Source organism: Mastigoproctus giganteus, chromosome 9, assembly GCF_048544385.1.
Source record: "Mastigoproctus giganteus isolate SK-2022 chromosome 9, ASM4854438v1, whole genome shotgun sequence".
NCBI classification, from domain to species: domain Eukaryota; kingdom Metazoa; phylum Arthropoda; class Arachnida; order Uropygi; family Thelyphonidae; genus Mastigoproctus; species Mastigoproctus giganteus.
In genome coordinates this window covers 190,337,002-190,353,313 of record NC_143583.1, presented here as the reverse complement: position 1 = coordinate 190,353,313, position 16,312 = coordinate 190,337,002, and the positions used below count along the sequence as shown (strand labels likewise).

Below are 16,312 nucleotides of genomic sequence, written 5' to 3'. Positions count from 1 at the left end.
GAAGTTTTTTGTAAACAACATCATGCCTCTCTTTCCATCTTGTCAGCCATCCGTCCATTGCCTTAAACTCTTTGTGTAGTTTTTTAGCAAAATCATTAGCTTTTTGAAGAAAACTATGATTGATTGGCGCATTAAATGAGCTGGCCTGTTTGAACCAAATGATTTTTTTTTTTTTTTTTTTTTTTTTTGGTAGTTGTTGGCGCATAGGCTTCTGTGGCCATAATGCACCTCCCAAGGTTTTTGCAGTACTTTGATCCAAGCCCAAGGCGGGAATCGAACCCGCAACCTTTGGGTTGCCAGGCAGGTACTTTACCCACCCGGCTGGCCCGGTCGGCCTGAACCAAATGAACAGAGCTTCATCTACAGTTTGGCTTTTCCCTCCACACTTCCTTTTTCTGGTTTCACTAATCACATTAGTGTTTAATGTGCGACGTGATTTTAACAATTTTGATAAAGATGACAGAGGCATTCCTAACTTTACTGCCGCTTCCCTTTGAGACATATTGCCCAAGTTAAATTTATCGTACGTTTCTATAATTCGTAACTTATCTGTTACACCCAAATTCACTCTCTTTCTGTTCACTGACTTTTTTTTTTTTTGGTAGTAAAATTTAACACACAGTAAAAAAGATAAGCATCAATCAATAACAAAGCACACGGCACACAAATTGGAATTAACACAACACACACAAGTGAGACGAAGTTTAGATATAGAAATGAAGAGCAGATTTCAGCGCATTTCACCATAATAACGTGAAAACACAGAACTCCGGCTATCGGTATTATCGCAAATGAATAAGATTGAGTTTACTACCCATTTATTGAACTAACAGAAAAGTCCAATAAACCAGAAACTGCAAATTGTTTTTATTGTTTTATGGTTGTGACCTCTATAAATGTGACCTCCAGAAATGTGCTTTAGAAAAATATCACAGAGGCATTCAAAATTGATTCTTATAACCGAAAATGTGATTCTAGTAAACGATGAAAGTGTAGAGCATTTTACTGATTTGGATCGGTTCTTAGAAATTTGAAACAAATTTCAAAGAACCGATCCAAATCTAATTATTTGATTTATTATCCCACTCATCAGGTTCACCATCATCTGAAGACTTCTCTGGAAGGTGAGGGAAACGCATAGCATGAATTTCCTCAAAATGTCAGCCTCTACCACCCATGTACGCAACTTATTCCAGTAATTTATAACTCGCTGGCTAAAATAAAATTTCCTGCAGTCCAATCTAAACATCTCCCCCAGTAACTTGAATTTAGTTCTAGCATCATTTATAATCTTGAAAATTTTGTCCTCATTCATTTTACTGATGCCACTCAGAGCCTTAAACACCTCTATCAAATCTATTATAAGGTGTCTAGTTTCAAAACTCTGCAACGTACATATTAGAAGTCTTTCTTCATAAGGACCCCCTTTTTGCCGATCTTACCAGGCGAGTTACCCGTCTTTGCACCCTTTCAAGGAGCTCAATGTCTTTCTTTAGGTGTGGTCTCCATACTTGTATTCCAAGTGTGGTCTAACAAAAGCCTTATGTAAGGGATTATCACGTTCCTATCTCTGCTTGCAAAAGTTCGACAGATCATCGATAGGACACCATGGGCCTTCCTTGCAACCTGTTTATAATGCTCAGAGAATTTCATGTGTGACTGTATTGTAACACCCAAGTCCCTTTCCTCCAGTACTGGGTTTAGTTGAACTCCACCAAGTGAATAAGTCATTTTGGGATTACTGTTTCCCAGGTGTAATACCTTACACTTTGTTGGATTAAAGCATAGCTGCCATTTTTCTGACCATTCCCGAAGTCTATCTAGGTCTCTCTGAAGAAGCTCAGCTTGACAGTGATCATTAACTATTCTACCAATTTTAACATCATCTGCAAATTTAGACATCACGCCCTCTATCTCCTTCATCAATGTTGTTTATGAAAATTAAAAACACCAGCGGTCCTAATACTGATCCTTTGGGAACCCCACTTCTTACATCAACCCAATCTGAGGAATAGCCATTTATCACAACCCTCTACCTCCTGCTATCCATCTAAGGATTTTCCCAGTGATTCCAACCTGTTCCAGCTTATAAAGCAACCACTCATGTGGGACTGAATCAAAAGCTTTGCTGAAATCTAAATAAACAATGCCGAAATTATTCCCTAAATCCAGCTCATGACTGACCCTTTCAAAATAATGAACCAGATTTGTTAAACAAGATTTTCCCTTTACAAAACCATGCTGAGTATCCTTGAGAATTTCAATTATATCCAAATAATCCTGAATTCCACTTGATCATTGCCTCCATGATTTTCCCTACCTCTTAGAACCATCCCTATGTATGGGAGATACATTGGCACTTTTCCAATCCAACGGAATCTCCCCAGAGTCTAGTGATACTCATATAATTAGCCTCAATGGTTCAATGCACTCACTTGCCGCCTCCCTTAAGATTATAGGGTATATTCCATCAACTCCAGGAGCCTTACTGGCCTGTAGGCTCGAAAGTTTTTTCATTAAATAATCTTGCGAAATTTCAATATCATTAATTACATATTTTTCAACTTCGCTTCCACAATTTCCCATTGCTACGAAAGGTTTTTATCTGTAAATATCAATGCAAAATAACTGTTGAGTTCATCTGCAATGGCAACTGGTGTATTTAATACTATCCCCTTTCCCTCACGTAAAGGTCCGATCTGGTTTGTCCTGCTCTTCTTAGCATTTATGGAAGATGCGGTATTACTGCTTAAATTTTGTGCACGAAAATTGGCCCATTTTGATTATGAGATGTTTTCATAAAATATAACTATTAATTAGATGGGAAAACACGGAGCCATTAACTTGGGGGTGGTGATTCCTACTCAGACGTACAAGGGCTGTTCAATAAACAATGATCATAATTTTTCATGAACAACCATACTGCTTGCTATTTCTAGTTGAGCCGCAAAATTTAAGACCAAAGCAGGTTGCATTACACAGCAACTGTGCAGTTGACTCATGCACATGGTGTGACCTTGACAGTCAGTCAAGTTTATACTTTTTCAGTTTTGCCTATATGGCAATGGATGTGACACGCGGGGAACAGTATGGTGCTCTCAAATTTTGTTTCTATCCCAAGAAAATATTAGCCGATGGGTATGAAATATTACAAGAGGCTTATGGTGTATCTATGCTTCCATATAGCATGGCTCACAGGTGGTTTAGGATGTTTAAAGATGGATGCAAAATTCAGTAGTCCTGCAGCTTCAACCACTGCTGTTACCACAGAAACCATAAACACTGTTTCTGTAATTGTGAGAACAAATTGTCATATAACAGTAAGGCAAATGGCAAAGATATTGATAATATCAGTAGGAAGCATGCACGATATTCTCCACAACTATTTGCATATGACATGTGTTTGTGTATGCTGGGTTCAAAGACTACTCACACATGAGCAAAAGAAGTTTTCATGGAAGTTTGTCAGGAGCTGCAATGGATGGTTACTGAAGGTAACTGATGGTTACTGATGGTAACCATCTGAAGGTGGGGGGGGGGATGTATCATGACAATGCGAGCCCTCACATTGTTCATACTGTCACTGAGTACTTAGCCAGCATTAATGCAGAGAAAAGCGTTTCCAGTTGTAAGAAGTCGTAAAGACATTGGAGGCAATTCTCAAACGCATGTCAAAAATAGCTTCCACCACATTTTTGAAGAATGGCAGAAACGTTGGAGCAAGTACATTTCATCAAATGGGGACTACTTTGAAGAGGACCATCAAAATATGGATGATCAATAAAGGTGTATTGTGAAAAAAAAATTATGATTATTCTTTATTGAACAGCCCTCATAATATGATCAAATTTTGGAGCCACTCTTGACTCCCCAATCACATACATTTCAAATCCTAATATGCCTCCTGGCACGTTAAAATAAATAACTAATATATATATATAAAAACATAAATAACACACCCTCACCTTGCATATGCATCTTTATTTAGTTTCTCAACATCGAATATTTCTTTATCCTTCATAAGAAAAACACTTTTCATATACATCTTGAATGCCTAAAATCAAATAAGCATTTGAACATTAATTTATATTGCAGAACAAAAACAAAATGCGGGATTTTAATAATCCACAATTTTCAGAAAACTGTTAAGAATTAACTAATTCTCAACTAACAACATTTTTTCTAGTGCACAATTCACAGATTCACTATGATATGAGCAACAGAAAAAAAAAAAAATGTTGGTCCATTTGACATTACTGATGACACTGATCATCACTACTTGCAATATCTTTAGTGATATTAATATATGAAAAGATGTATAAATGAGGTTAATTGAAGAAGCTACTTTTAATTCCAAGTATTGAAAAGGATGTCATCATCCCTTTGTATAAGACAATGGAGAGATCACATTTTAAATATTTTGTTCAGATCTGGCGGCCACACTTGAATAAAAGGTATGAAGCTTCAAGATAGGGTTCACAGAAGGGAAACCAGATTGGTAAGGTATGCAAATTGATATCCATATGAAGAATAATTTAAAAAGTGTGGACTGCAAAGATTGGTGCTTGGCAACTAGATATCTTTGGGAGGGGAGACTTGAGAGGTATATAAGGCCCTGAAGAGAATCAATAAAACGAATGAGAGAGTATATTTTTTTGCCATGGGGGGGGGAGAAAGAGTTTGGTTGGTTAAGTTCAAAGAGGATTGGTGCTTTCTGGTGATCAAGAAGGTATGAATGATTTCTGCCCCCGACAGGTACAATAAGAGCCTTATTATACCTTGCAAGATGCAAGGAATTTCTGAATTCCTTGCATCTTGTAGCCATTACAATATTAAGTCCCTTTTCACCTTAATTTTGCCTCTAATTACAGTTTACATAAACTATTTTTATTAAATAAATTTATCAATTTATTTAATAAAAATAGTTTATCTTAATGGGTAGAAGCCAAGTGTATCATCATTTCCTAACCATACAAGTAAAAGCTAAGGTTGTTACAGAATGACTGGACAGCAAAGTCCAGTCATTCTGTAACAACCAAATCTTTTGTTTGCACACTAGTGGGACTGTTAGTAACTGATATAATATTATGTCATTCTTTGAATTTTTGTTATTTGTCATTTTTAGGTTATCCCTGAGCTCTAACCATTACATTTACATCACTTAGATATTACTTCAGTCTTTGTTACTAATATACTGAATGAACACTAAGAAAGCCTCCCTCCATGCACATACCACCAAATGAAGTTTTTCAGATGTGTACTATTTGAAAAATACAAAACAAACATGATTGATATTTAGAAAAAAAAAAAAAAAAAAAAAAAACTTCCATATTTTTTATAAAAGTTTTTTTATTTTATAAAAGTTTCATATATATTTTTATTTTCTATAAAAATCTTAAAAGAAACATTTTACATAAATTTTAATATTCATAAAGAAAGGTAGAGGGATAAGCAAATTAGGGATACCTAATTTATATATTTTTCTTTGTATAGAGCTAATATGACCACTCTGGTGTTAATTTTTCTAACCTTTTCTGCAGTTCATTTATATATGGCTTCGATATATTTTATTTCAAGCCTTTTGTTTTCTTTTTTAATAACTTCTATCTACAGGTCACTAGAGAGAGAGAGTAAGCATAATTACAACTGCACTACATGTGAAGTTGCGATATTATATCTCAGAAAACCCTTAAGTTTCAAGAAATTTAATGAACAAGCAAAAGATTTTCTCAAGGGTTTACAGCTCAGAAATTCACACGAGTTCATTTACTTATGTGAATTCGTATTATCGCTTGTGAATCAAAGTCAGGATGTGACCAGGATTTTACACAAGATGCATGTTTCAGGCAACTGGTCAGAGTCGCTTAATATATTGTATAATTCAAGAGCCATAAACCACTGCAAAGGCATGAGACTACACCCCGTCTTGGAGACAACTGTTTTAAGTCTAGATAAGCACTGGAGGCAAAACTATCTGAGAATATATGAAATAAAATAAAAATAATAATTATATTAATAACAAAAATGTGCAACTTACTCTCTGAGCAGTATCTTTCATAGAAACATCTCTGGCACAGTATGCCTCTAGCTTTCTTTGGATTGAAGTACACTGATTTGGATTCACACTGAAATATTTCAAGGCTTTCTAAAATAGTTGTTAAAATTAAATAGAAGAAGAAAGGAGGGAAAAACAGTAAATGGGATAAATAATAATACTGCAATTAGAGACAATAAACAGTAGGCTGTTCATTGCCTCTAATTACAGTTTACAATAATCATGAAATTAAATTGATAATAAATTTCTTATTACAGGTAATTAATTCCTGAAGTTTGTCAAGGTCATTCTTCTAGTGATGGTAGCTAATAGCCACCCAGAAGCCTAAAACAATGAAGAAAATGATATTCTGGTCCCACTAATGAGTCAAGTGTCAGTTTTCAGCAAAGTCCAGTCATCCTGTAACAACCAAATCTTTTGTTTGCACACTAGTGGGACTGTTAGTAACTGATATAAATATACTATAAATGTATAGGGCAATGGAAGTAGCTACCTAGGTGTGAACCAGTGGTGACTGCTATTCTTTTGATCAATGGGTTTCAAATTAAAAAAAAAAAAAAACACACAGTTCATTTTTATTTTTAAATCCCAAAGAAAACTGCCCGAATCCAACATTCAGTCAATAGATTTGCTCAATTGAAAATTTCTGATCAATGGCTTCTGCTGAACTCCCTGCAGCTCAACTGCAGTGTGAACTAATACAGAGATGGAAGCAATTAACCAACACGCAGCTCAATGTTTTGACCACTGGAATGAAATTTGCCGTTGAAGCCACCGATCACACAGCTTGCTATGGGAGTAGAAGCAAGTATTACCAACCTCCCTGAAGAAGTTGCTAATGAAATCTGCTTCAAAACGGCCTCCATCCTCTGATGCATGTGGCCCACCCACTCCAACCTTAATCACTGACAGCACGCTGCTTTTTCCTCTATAAGAAAGGACAACTCCATCATCGTGTTTCCCGCTGACGAGGACGTCGCACTGTCCTATTAGACCGGTTGGCCTACCTAGAGAAAGCCCAAGTCCTCCTGCAAGACACCAACATCTATGAACCCATGACTGATCTGCCCATCAAAGTCTTGGGATGTCTGGAGTCATACGTTAATAAACTTGCGTATGCATGGTTTAAAGCAAAGAAAATTTCTGCTTTGATTTGGTGGCTTCTTCATGCCACAGGCTGCCAACTACCCCAGTTTTATGGCCTACATAAGATTCCTCTCCAATGTATAGTGTCCTGCTGCAATGCACCTACATATGAATTATCCAAATATATTGCACGACTCCTCACACCTCTTGTAGGAAATACCACCCACATTGTTACTAACAGCGGCGAGTTCATTCACCTTATTAAAGAGCTCTCAATTTTTGACAACGAGGTTATGGCATCACTCAATGTAGTGTCCCTGTTTATATTGATCCCAGTCCAACAGGCTGTAAATTGCACCAAGAGGCTTCTAGAAAATGACCCAAACCAACCAAACAGAACATCACTGTCCACAAACAACATCTGTACTGCCCTCAACCTGTGCTTGTCAGGCAGAGTCTTTACTTTTGAGGATTCCTTATACTAGCAGGTACATAGCACTACCATGGGTGCCCATGTCAGTTCCATTGTGGCCAACATCGCCATGGAAGAACAGATATTCCTAAACCCACTAGTACCTATTACATGGTACAGATACGTCGATGACATCTTCACCGTCATCCCACAAGGCTCTGAAGCAACATTGCTAGAGTATCTCAATTCCTTGTCAGTGTTCATCCAGTTCACTCTAGAGTTAAAAGTAGACGGTTCTCTCTCATTCTTGGATGTCCTGGTAAAACATGTGGGCCTGCATAAAGAGGCACATTCAGCCTTAAAAGCTTCAAACTATTTAATTAAAGTTATATTTTACTGGATATATACGTTATTATTATTTCTTAGATGGAAGTTTATCCACAGCAAAGAAAGAAATAGCCACTGTGATACTAAGTAATATTAGACAGACTCAACACCCAGTGAAATATTATCAACCACTTGCTCGTTAATGGAGGCATGAAATAGTGAAAATGTTTGGCCTCCAGAATAAAGTTTCAGCATTTTTTGCTTCCGCTATCATGCAGTATAAGTCATCATTTATGAGATTAAGACAAGGCATCATGGCGAGATCCAATATTCTTTACATTTTGAAGATGCAGCCTGGTTTTAAACTTTTCTTGAAATATCACAAATTTTGCTTTCTCAGAATTTAAAGAAAATACACCTTCACTTTTGTTGTGAGCTTACTTCCTTATAAACAACTGTTGATTCTGTATCAAACTACAAATCTACCCTATCATGAAATACCCACATCTGGGGTAGGGATAACTACTCAAAACATCTCAAACTCCTAACTATCCAAAATTAGACAGTTAGGTTAATTAATGACAACTTTCTTCCCCACCCCCCTCTCTCTCCCTCTCTCTCAAACACATATATTCAGTTTCTACTGCATGTTTTTTTCTATTCATATTTTAACAGGAACTATTCTGACTCAGCACCTATAACCCTTACTTCCAAAATGGTCTGAACACAGGACTCAACTAGTCAAAATCCATTCACAGTTCAGCTCCTAATTTTTTTCTCTTCCTTATTTATTCCTTCTACTTCTGTTATTAGAAATAACCTTCCTTCCTATGTATTTTCTATGTTAGTAAATTAATAAGAGGAGTTTACCTCAATATAGTACGTGGAACACTTCCGTATGATACCCTCCAGAAATTAAAACGGAAAAAACGAAAAAATCGACAACTTACCAGTACATTAAAGTAAAATATAAATAATTAAAGTAAATTATAAATAATTAAATAATTAAATTAAATAATTAAATTTATAATTATAAATAATTATAAATATTTAATTATTTATAATTTACTTTAATTATTTATATTTTACTTTAATGTACTGGTAAGTTGTCGATTTTTTCGTTTTTTCCGTTTTAATTTCTGGAGGGTATCATACGGAAGTGTTCCACGTACTATATTGAGGTAAACTCCTCTTATTAATTTACTAATATCATTATCAACGTAGAACATATTGAGTATTACAGCTCTGATTCATACTATCTATATAAAGTATTTTCTATGTACATGTATATTTTCTGAAAATTGCAGTCTAGATATCCAATGTAGAGATAAGTCCAATGTCAATAAGTAATTTGTCTTCTTGGTTCATTTACTATGCTACGAGTTCTATAGTTCCCAATTTGAGGCTACCATAAAAAAAATAAACAAAATAATGTCAAAAATTATCTCTACTATTTTAGATGATTTTCAGAATTTCTTTCAAGTCTTAAAGTGTGTTGGGGAGGATAAGCAATAAATTTATAGAATTAAAGAAACTAATTCTTTAATTTGCACTAAATTCATATGGTATAGTTTTTGATATCATATTGATATCAATATGAAACAATAATCTTAAGCCACAATATTACATTAAGTTTTAGATTCTGTATTATTACATTATACTTAAAAATTCAAAACATGTCTTGAATTAGTAACTATGTTATAGTTACAACTAATACTAGCACACTAACTTGTTAAATACTTGTATTCCATTATAATCTCATAAGTACAGATGGAAAGTTTCCAACCAATGCCTGATTGGCTATGGTCACAAAAGTACAGCCCCAAAACCAAATTCATTATATAGACATCAAGTAGATAGTATGAATCAGAGCTGTAATACTCAATATGTTCTACGTTGATAATGATATTAGTAAATTAATAAGAGGAGTTTACCTCAATATAGTACGTGGAACACTTCCGTATGATACCCTCCAGAAATTAAAACGGAAAAAACGAAAAAATCGACAACTTACCGGTACATTAAAGTAAAATATAAATAATTAAAGTAAATTATAAATAATTAAATAATCAATTTAACACAATTCAAAATCAATTCAAAACAATTAAAATTCAAATTAACGCAATTAAAAGAATCTAACGAAAATATTCAAAACGAAAAAATCGTTTTGAATATTTTCGTTAGATTCTTTTAATTGCGTTAATTTGAATTTTAATTGTTTTGAATTGATTTTGAATTGTGTTAAATTGATTATTTAATTATTTATAATTTACTTTAATTATTTATATTTTACTTTAATGTACCGGTAAGTTGTCGATTTTTTCGTTTTTTCCGTTTTAATTTCTGGAGGGTATCATACGGAAGTGTTCCACGTACTATATTGAGGTAAACTCCTCTTATTAATTTACTAATAGACATCAAGTAAACATCACAATCAAATTATGCATAAACTTGTCTCCTTTTTGCATAAATTATGCATAAATTTGTCTGCAATTTCATTCCTTTGCAGTTTTATCAATTTTTTTATATTTTATAAGAAGAACCAATGAAGCTTAGGAGGAGAAGATTGCCAATTTAGTAGTTAACAATATTTTAGGCTTACCTTCCAAAAAAATGGAAAGTAGGCTTATTGAGATCTCCAGATAAGGCAGACTACAGAGAAATGGCAAACAAGCGGGGAAATCTCAGGGTGCACAGTTAAAGGAGTGGATATGAAAAAAAAACAAAAAATACTGCTATGCTGACAAATAAGCCTAGTAATGAAGAGGGCATCATAGAACATTATTCTATTGGTGAATGCTACAATCAGCTTGATGGATAGCTGCTTATGATGCCAAAAGTAAATTGGGAAGTCCACTTAAAACTGTATTGTACTTATAAACTAAAAAGTCATCATGATGTATGCTTCTGAAGTAACTTTCAGTACACAGGTATTGTAAATTTTTAGAAATATATGCTATTGTATTTCAAATTATAGGTAGCCCTTGTATAACACGGTTGTTCGGTTTCTATAAAATCTCGTGTAGTGCAAAACCATGTTATACGGGACTAAGAACCAGTACAAAAAGGGGGGGGTTACTTTCCACGACCTAACAGAAATACACCATTTGATTAACAAAAATACACCACTCTAGATTTCGTGTATCGTCTGCTCTCTTTAAAAACTCATTAATCTGGGTTTGTTTGCCTTCGCTTGATAGATCTTTGTAAATTCCATCGTATGGAACTAAGCATTTTTGAAGCTCTGTTTTGAACTTTGGGCTCATTTCAGTAGAAGAATCTGAATTCAAAAAATAAGATTCTAATTGCTTGGCTAACTTTATGCCTTTCTGTATAGAATTTCCAACTGCACTGCATCCTCTGAATTGATTTGATTTGCTTCCAATGCCATTTTCACCAAATCCGCTTCGCCAGCCTCTTTTTCTACTAGAAATTCTTGAACGTCTTCAGTAATCATCACCAGCAAGCATCTGAACTGCAGGTGTGCTCTCCTGGACCTAGAAGCTGTAAAAGCAGACCTACTCTTCCTGCATACCAAGGGGATAGCTGCCACCCACCAGAAATTCACAATCAACCCAGAGAGTAGTTTAAAAACAGAAAAAGCCTGATTGCAGGCCTACTTACTTAGGGAGTGGCGACAAAGATGGACAGAGACAAAAAAGGGGAAATCACTCACAAATTTTTACCAGACCTCAACAAAATATATCCCAAGTAACTGGCCTGGTACTTCCCGGGGTTGCACCTGACTTTTCTACTAACAGGACACGGACCCTTCAATCAGTGAGGCCTTTCGGCCTCACTGATGAACCCCAATTGCACATGTGGGGAGGTCGAAAACTGGAACCACGTGATTTATGAATGCCCACAATACGAAGACCTCAGATGTATCCTCATAACGAAGATACAATACCTCGCAAAAGGATTGAAATCCCACTTCATTGATGCTGAGGAGAAATACAGAGCACTTTCCAAGTATGCGCAGGACCTCTTTGCTGGTAGAAAAGTGTTAATCGTCATACATTGCAACTGACTGTGCACCAACATAAACTACTACGTATAAGACAGAGTAACCTCAGTGAAAATTCCTGAAGCAAGAAAAATGGAAACAAGGACGGGGCTTGCCCAATGAGCAACCCAACTTGAAATGAGTGACACTGGAGTGAAGAATTAAAGTGCAACCTAGCTGCCTAACGCCATATGGCGATCTGAAGAGAGCACCCTAGCCCCCTTCATCTTTAAACCTACTATCCCTGGCAGGGGTGGGAGGGGATGGTTTCCCTGTCTCCTCCCTGCCTCGCCATCCCCCACATCCTCTGGTGGGGCATGAGCATGCAACATTGAAACCTGGGGTTGCCTTCCCTATTGGCCCATACTTCTGCCTTTCTCCCCACACTCTATCTGTACGTAAGAGTATGCCCTACACATCAAAATTTTAACACTTACAAATTACTGCTCGCCCAAAATTCGGATTATCTAAAGCCTAGCAATATTCCCTCCAGTTAACGGAAGAAGGTCATTAATATACAAGAGGAAAAGAGTGGGGGAAAGAACTGAATCTTGGGAGGACATCAGCATTAGTGGAGAAGTTAGAGGACAGAGAGCCATCTACCATCACTCTCAGTGAGCGATCAGAGAGAAAACTGGATAACCAATTATAAAAAAACACCAGTTGGAAAACCATAAGATGGAAGCTTGTTTAGAAGACCTTTATGCCAAACATGATCGAAAGCCTTTGAGATGTCAAGAGCAACTGCTTGTGGTTCACCAAACGTTTCCATCGAATTTGTCCATAAATGAGTAACATAAGCGAGAATATCACCAGTGGATCGACCCTGACGGAATCCATACTGGCGATCGTTGATCGATCAGACGGAAGGTTTCTAGGCAGTTTAAGAGTTGGCAGTTAATTGATTTCTCCATTACCTTAGAAAGAGTAGAAGTAATTGCAATGGGACGATAATTGGATGGGAGGGATTTGTCACCCTTTTTAGGAACTGGCTGGATATGAGCAAATTTCCAAGCAAAATAAAACGCCTTTGGAATAAGAAAGTGAAAAAGGTGGCAAAGAACAGGAGTAAGTTAAGGAGCACAGGTTTTGAGAACAAGTGGAGAAATACCATCAGGACCTGGAGCTTTCTTTACATCGAGATTCGTCAAAATCCTTCTGACGGAAGACCACAGGAGGCATTGAATGAAGTGTGTTGGGAATGGTGGGAGGTGTTTTTCCAAGGTCATTAATACATGAGTTGGAAGAAAAATGGGATGTTAGCAGGTCAGCTTTATCCTTGGCTGAAGTGACAACAGTACCACCTGGTTTTGACAGAGGTCGGAGTAGAGATGGGAAAAAGTTGTGGCCAATAGCTTTGGCAAGAGACCAGAATGCTTGGCTACCATTAGGGCAAGAAGCAAGTTTTCTACTCTTAGCTTGTTCAAAATCTAGTTTGGATTGATTAATAACGGCTTTACAATTGTTGCGAGCTTTGGTGTAGGCAGAAAATGAAACTGAAGAATTGGAAACAAGCCAATTATGATATGCAACATTCTTCTCTTGAACAGCCTTATATTGAAAACGAACGAGGACGAAATTTTCACAGTTATAAATGATTCTAGAACAAGGGGCCATAATTTCAAGTTACGGGGGGGGGGGGGGGGGAGATGTTTAGACTGGATTGCAGGAATTTGTTTTGTTATTTGGTTTTTAGGAGCATTAGCAACTAAGGCCATATTGCTCCGGGATATGCAGTGGTCATTCCCTGAATGACCTTTCCGCATCCTCCGTATTTGGTGGTGACAGCTCGAACCCCGGTCTAATCAAGAAGCGTGTGCTACGCACTGCTGCTCCTTCCCACCTGGCTATGGAGGCGCCTAGGAATGCAGGAAGTTTTATTTTAGCCAGTGAGTTATAAATTAATGGAATAAGTTACCTACATGGGTGGTAGAGGCTGGCAGTTTGGGGAAATTCAAAGGTCAGCTGGATAATTACCTACAGGAGGAGGGAAATGCATAAGTTGTACATATTCTTTTCTCTTATTATTTTTTAAAAATTTTCTTCTTATTCTTATTTTATTTTATTATTAATAATTTTTTTGCAGCCAGCATAAGCCATGTGCTGCACCATGTGCCATTGCTAATATCAATACTAAATAGGTACTTCTATGAACATTTTTAAGCACTTCTTAAAGAAGAAGAAGAAAGAAGTAGTCAAAGAAGTGCTGAAAAAACATTACTTCTTGGTGGAACAAGAAAATATCTCTAAAGGAAAGATACTGATGGCATGGACAAAGGCCCGTAACAATCTGAACAAGCATGCATGTACAATAGGAAAACTTATAAATTTGTGTTGTGGTTATTTGGTTTTTAGGAGCATTAGCAACTAAGGCCATATTGCTCCGGGGATATGCGATGGTCATTTCCTGACCTTTCCGCATCCTCCGTATTTGGTGGTCATGGGCTCGAACCCCGATCTGATCAAGAAGCATGTGCTACGCACTGCTGCTCCTGCCCACCTGGCTACAGAGGCACCTATAATAATTTGTGGGCCAAAATATGGATAAAATATTCATATATGGGGTCCCAAGGTGATATGAGCATCAGCAACGTTCAAAGAAAAAAATTCAAATAATGAAGATTGAAACAACAATTTCAAGCGTGCCTTTTTTTTTTTTTAAATGATATAATGAATATACCATGGACCAAGAAACCATTCAAAAAAAATAATAATCTTAATGCATTGAGAAACCATGCTAGGAACTGTCATAGGCCCTGCCAAATTACAGGTCCTAAACTTATTCGTCTAGATGTAAATTGGATCCTTAAAGAAGTGAAAGATATGAGAGCAAAATCAGCACATGAAGACCATTCATGAACTTAAATTACAGCAATTGTGAATGCAAATATTTACAAATAATAACTAAGGAAGCATTTCCTAATGCTACCTGGAGTTAAATAAAATTTCTGCTTTGAAGTGCAAGGTTTTAGGTTTCAGGCAAATCATGAAGGTGTATGTCTCACAATTGCTAATTATATTTTAGCATTGCCAAATAATGAACAAGTGCAAAAGGATTGATTGGTTACTCTACTCTATTCTTCAGTACACTATTTTTTTAAAAATAGTTTACAGAAGTAAAATAATTTAATACAGAACAGTATGTCTAAAAATTGCAGATTTTTAAATGGGAAAAATTTCTTTAAATTAGCTAAACTGGGCATTATATACCTCATGCCCATTTCTGTGTTCAAATTTTGGTTTCAGCTTCAATTTTACTTAATTTTAATCACTCAGTGGTGAAAATGAGATTGTCAGAGAATTTTGCTTAGATAACAAGACTGTTATAAAAGTTACTAAAGATATTATTTGCAATTTTTTTTATCAACCAATATAGTGTTAAATAAAGAACAAAATTATGAAGTCTACCACTTTAAACTATTTCTTGCTTTTTATACAAAAAAAAAAAAAAAAAAAAAAAAAAAAAAAAACCCTGAAAAAAGACCTGCAGCTAAACAATAATTGTAAATTCATTTATTTAGGAAGTAAGAATTATCAACTGAAGAAGATGGGCTAGTAACCCACCTCTAAGATGTAAAATCCATTCAGAAGGATAGATCCATTCAGAAGGATAGCCGGATGGTCCCAAATTAAGGTGGAAGAATGCAATCAGGCTGAAAAACTGAATGGATATTGAATATTGTCATTTGGCCAATTTCTCTTTTGCTTCAAATAATTTGTATAACTGGTTTCCTGTCCTTTCTGTTTAATTTATTTTGTCTATTTCTATATTTAATCTTCCATCTTCATTAAAGACTGCTCATAGATACACAAATTACTAACCTGTTTCCAATTTTTGGTTATTTAGCCTGTACTCTTACATTTTTTTAGTCTCTCTATCCGAAATTTAATGTTTTCTTTTGTATAATTAATTTTCACATCAAATTGTTTATAACCTATATTTAACTTATTCAAATATTCATAATAATCTTGCAAACTACTAACTGCTAATCTAATAGCACAGTATCAGCTGAATATAATGATGAATTTTTTTTAACTTCTACCAAACTTTAGCATTTGTTTTTGAAAATGCATATGACCTATAAATCAAAGTACCTCATGCCAAATTAGTAAAATAGAGCATCAAGGAAAACAGTAAATAACACTTAAAAAATTTTTTTTTCAATAGGTATATGGTAGCTGCACATTCAAAAATCAGGATTTTTGAATGTGTAGCCTGACTTTATCTAGTAAATCAGTTTGCAAGATATTCCATGTTTTATAGCAGGATTATGTGAAACATAATCACACTATATTTTTATGTTCTTTATCATAATACTTGTTAAAATTTCATTAAAAATTCCAAGAAGCATAACTTGCATTCCTTTCTAAACTCACAGTTTAAAGAGGAATGCAATATCTGACTTTAAATTTGGATTCAGATCAT

The 16,312-nt window shown here is 35.5% G+C and overlaps 1 protein-coding gene across 2 annotated transcripts in view; it reads right to left on the bottom strand.

The window, feature by feature from the left end:
- The window catches only part of LOC150080972 (putative ATP-dependent RNA helicase DDX10), a 274,251-nt gene that overhangs the window by 55,522 nt on the left and 202,417 nt on the right, over positions 1-16,312 (bottom strand). For both annotated transcript variants that reach the window (XM_090381935.1, XM_090381936.1), the window contains 2 exons: positions 6,038-6,125; positions 3,966-4,054 (listed from right to left, as the gene is read on the bottom strand). In XM_090381935.1, the coding sequence (XP_090238061.1) occupies positions 3,966-4,054; positions 6,038-6,125 (177 nt within the window). The remainder of the gene's footprint in view (positions 1-3,965; positions 4,055-6,037; positions 6,126-16,312) is intronic.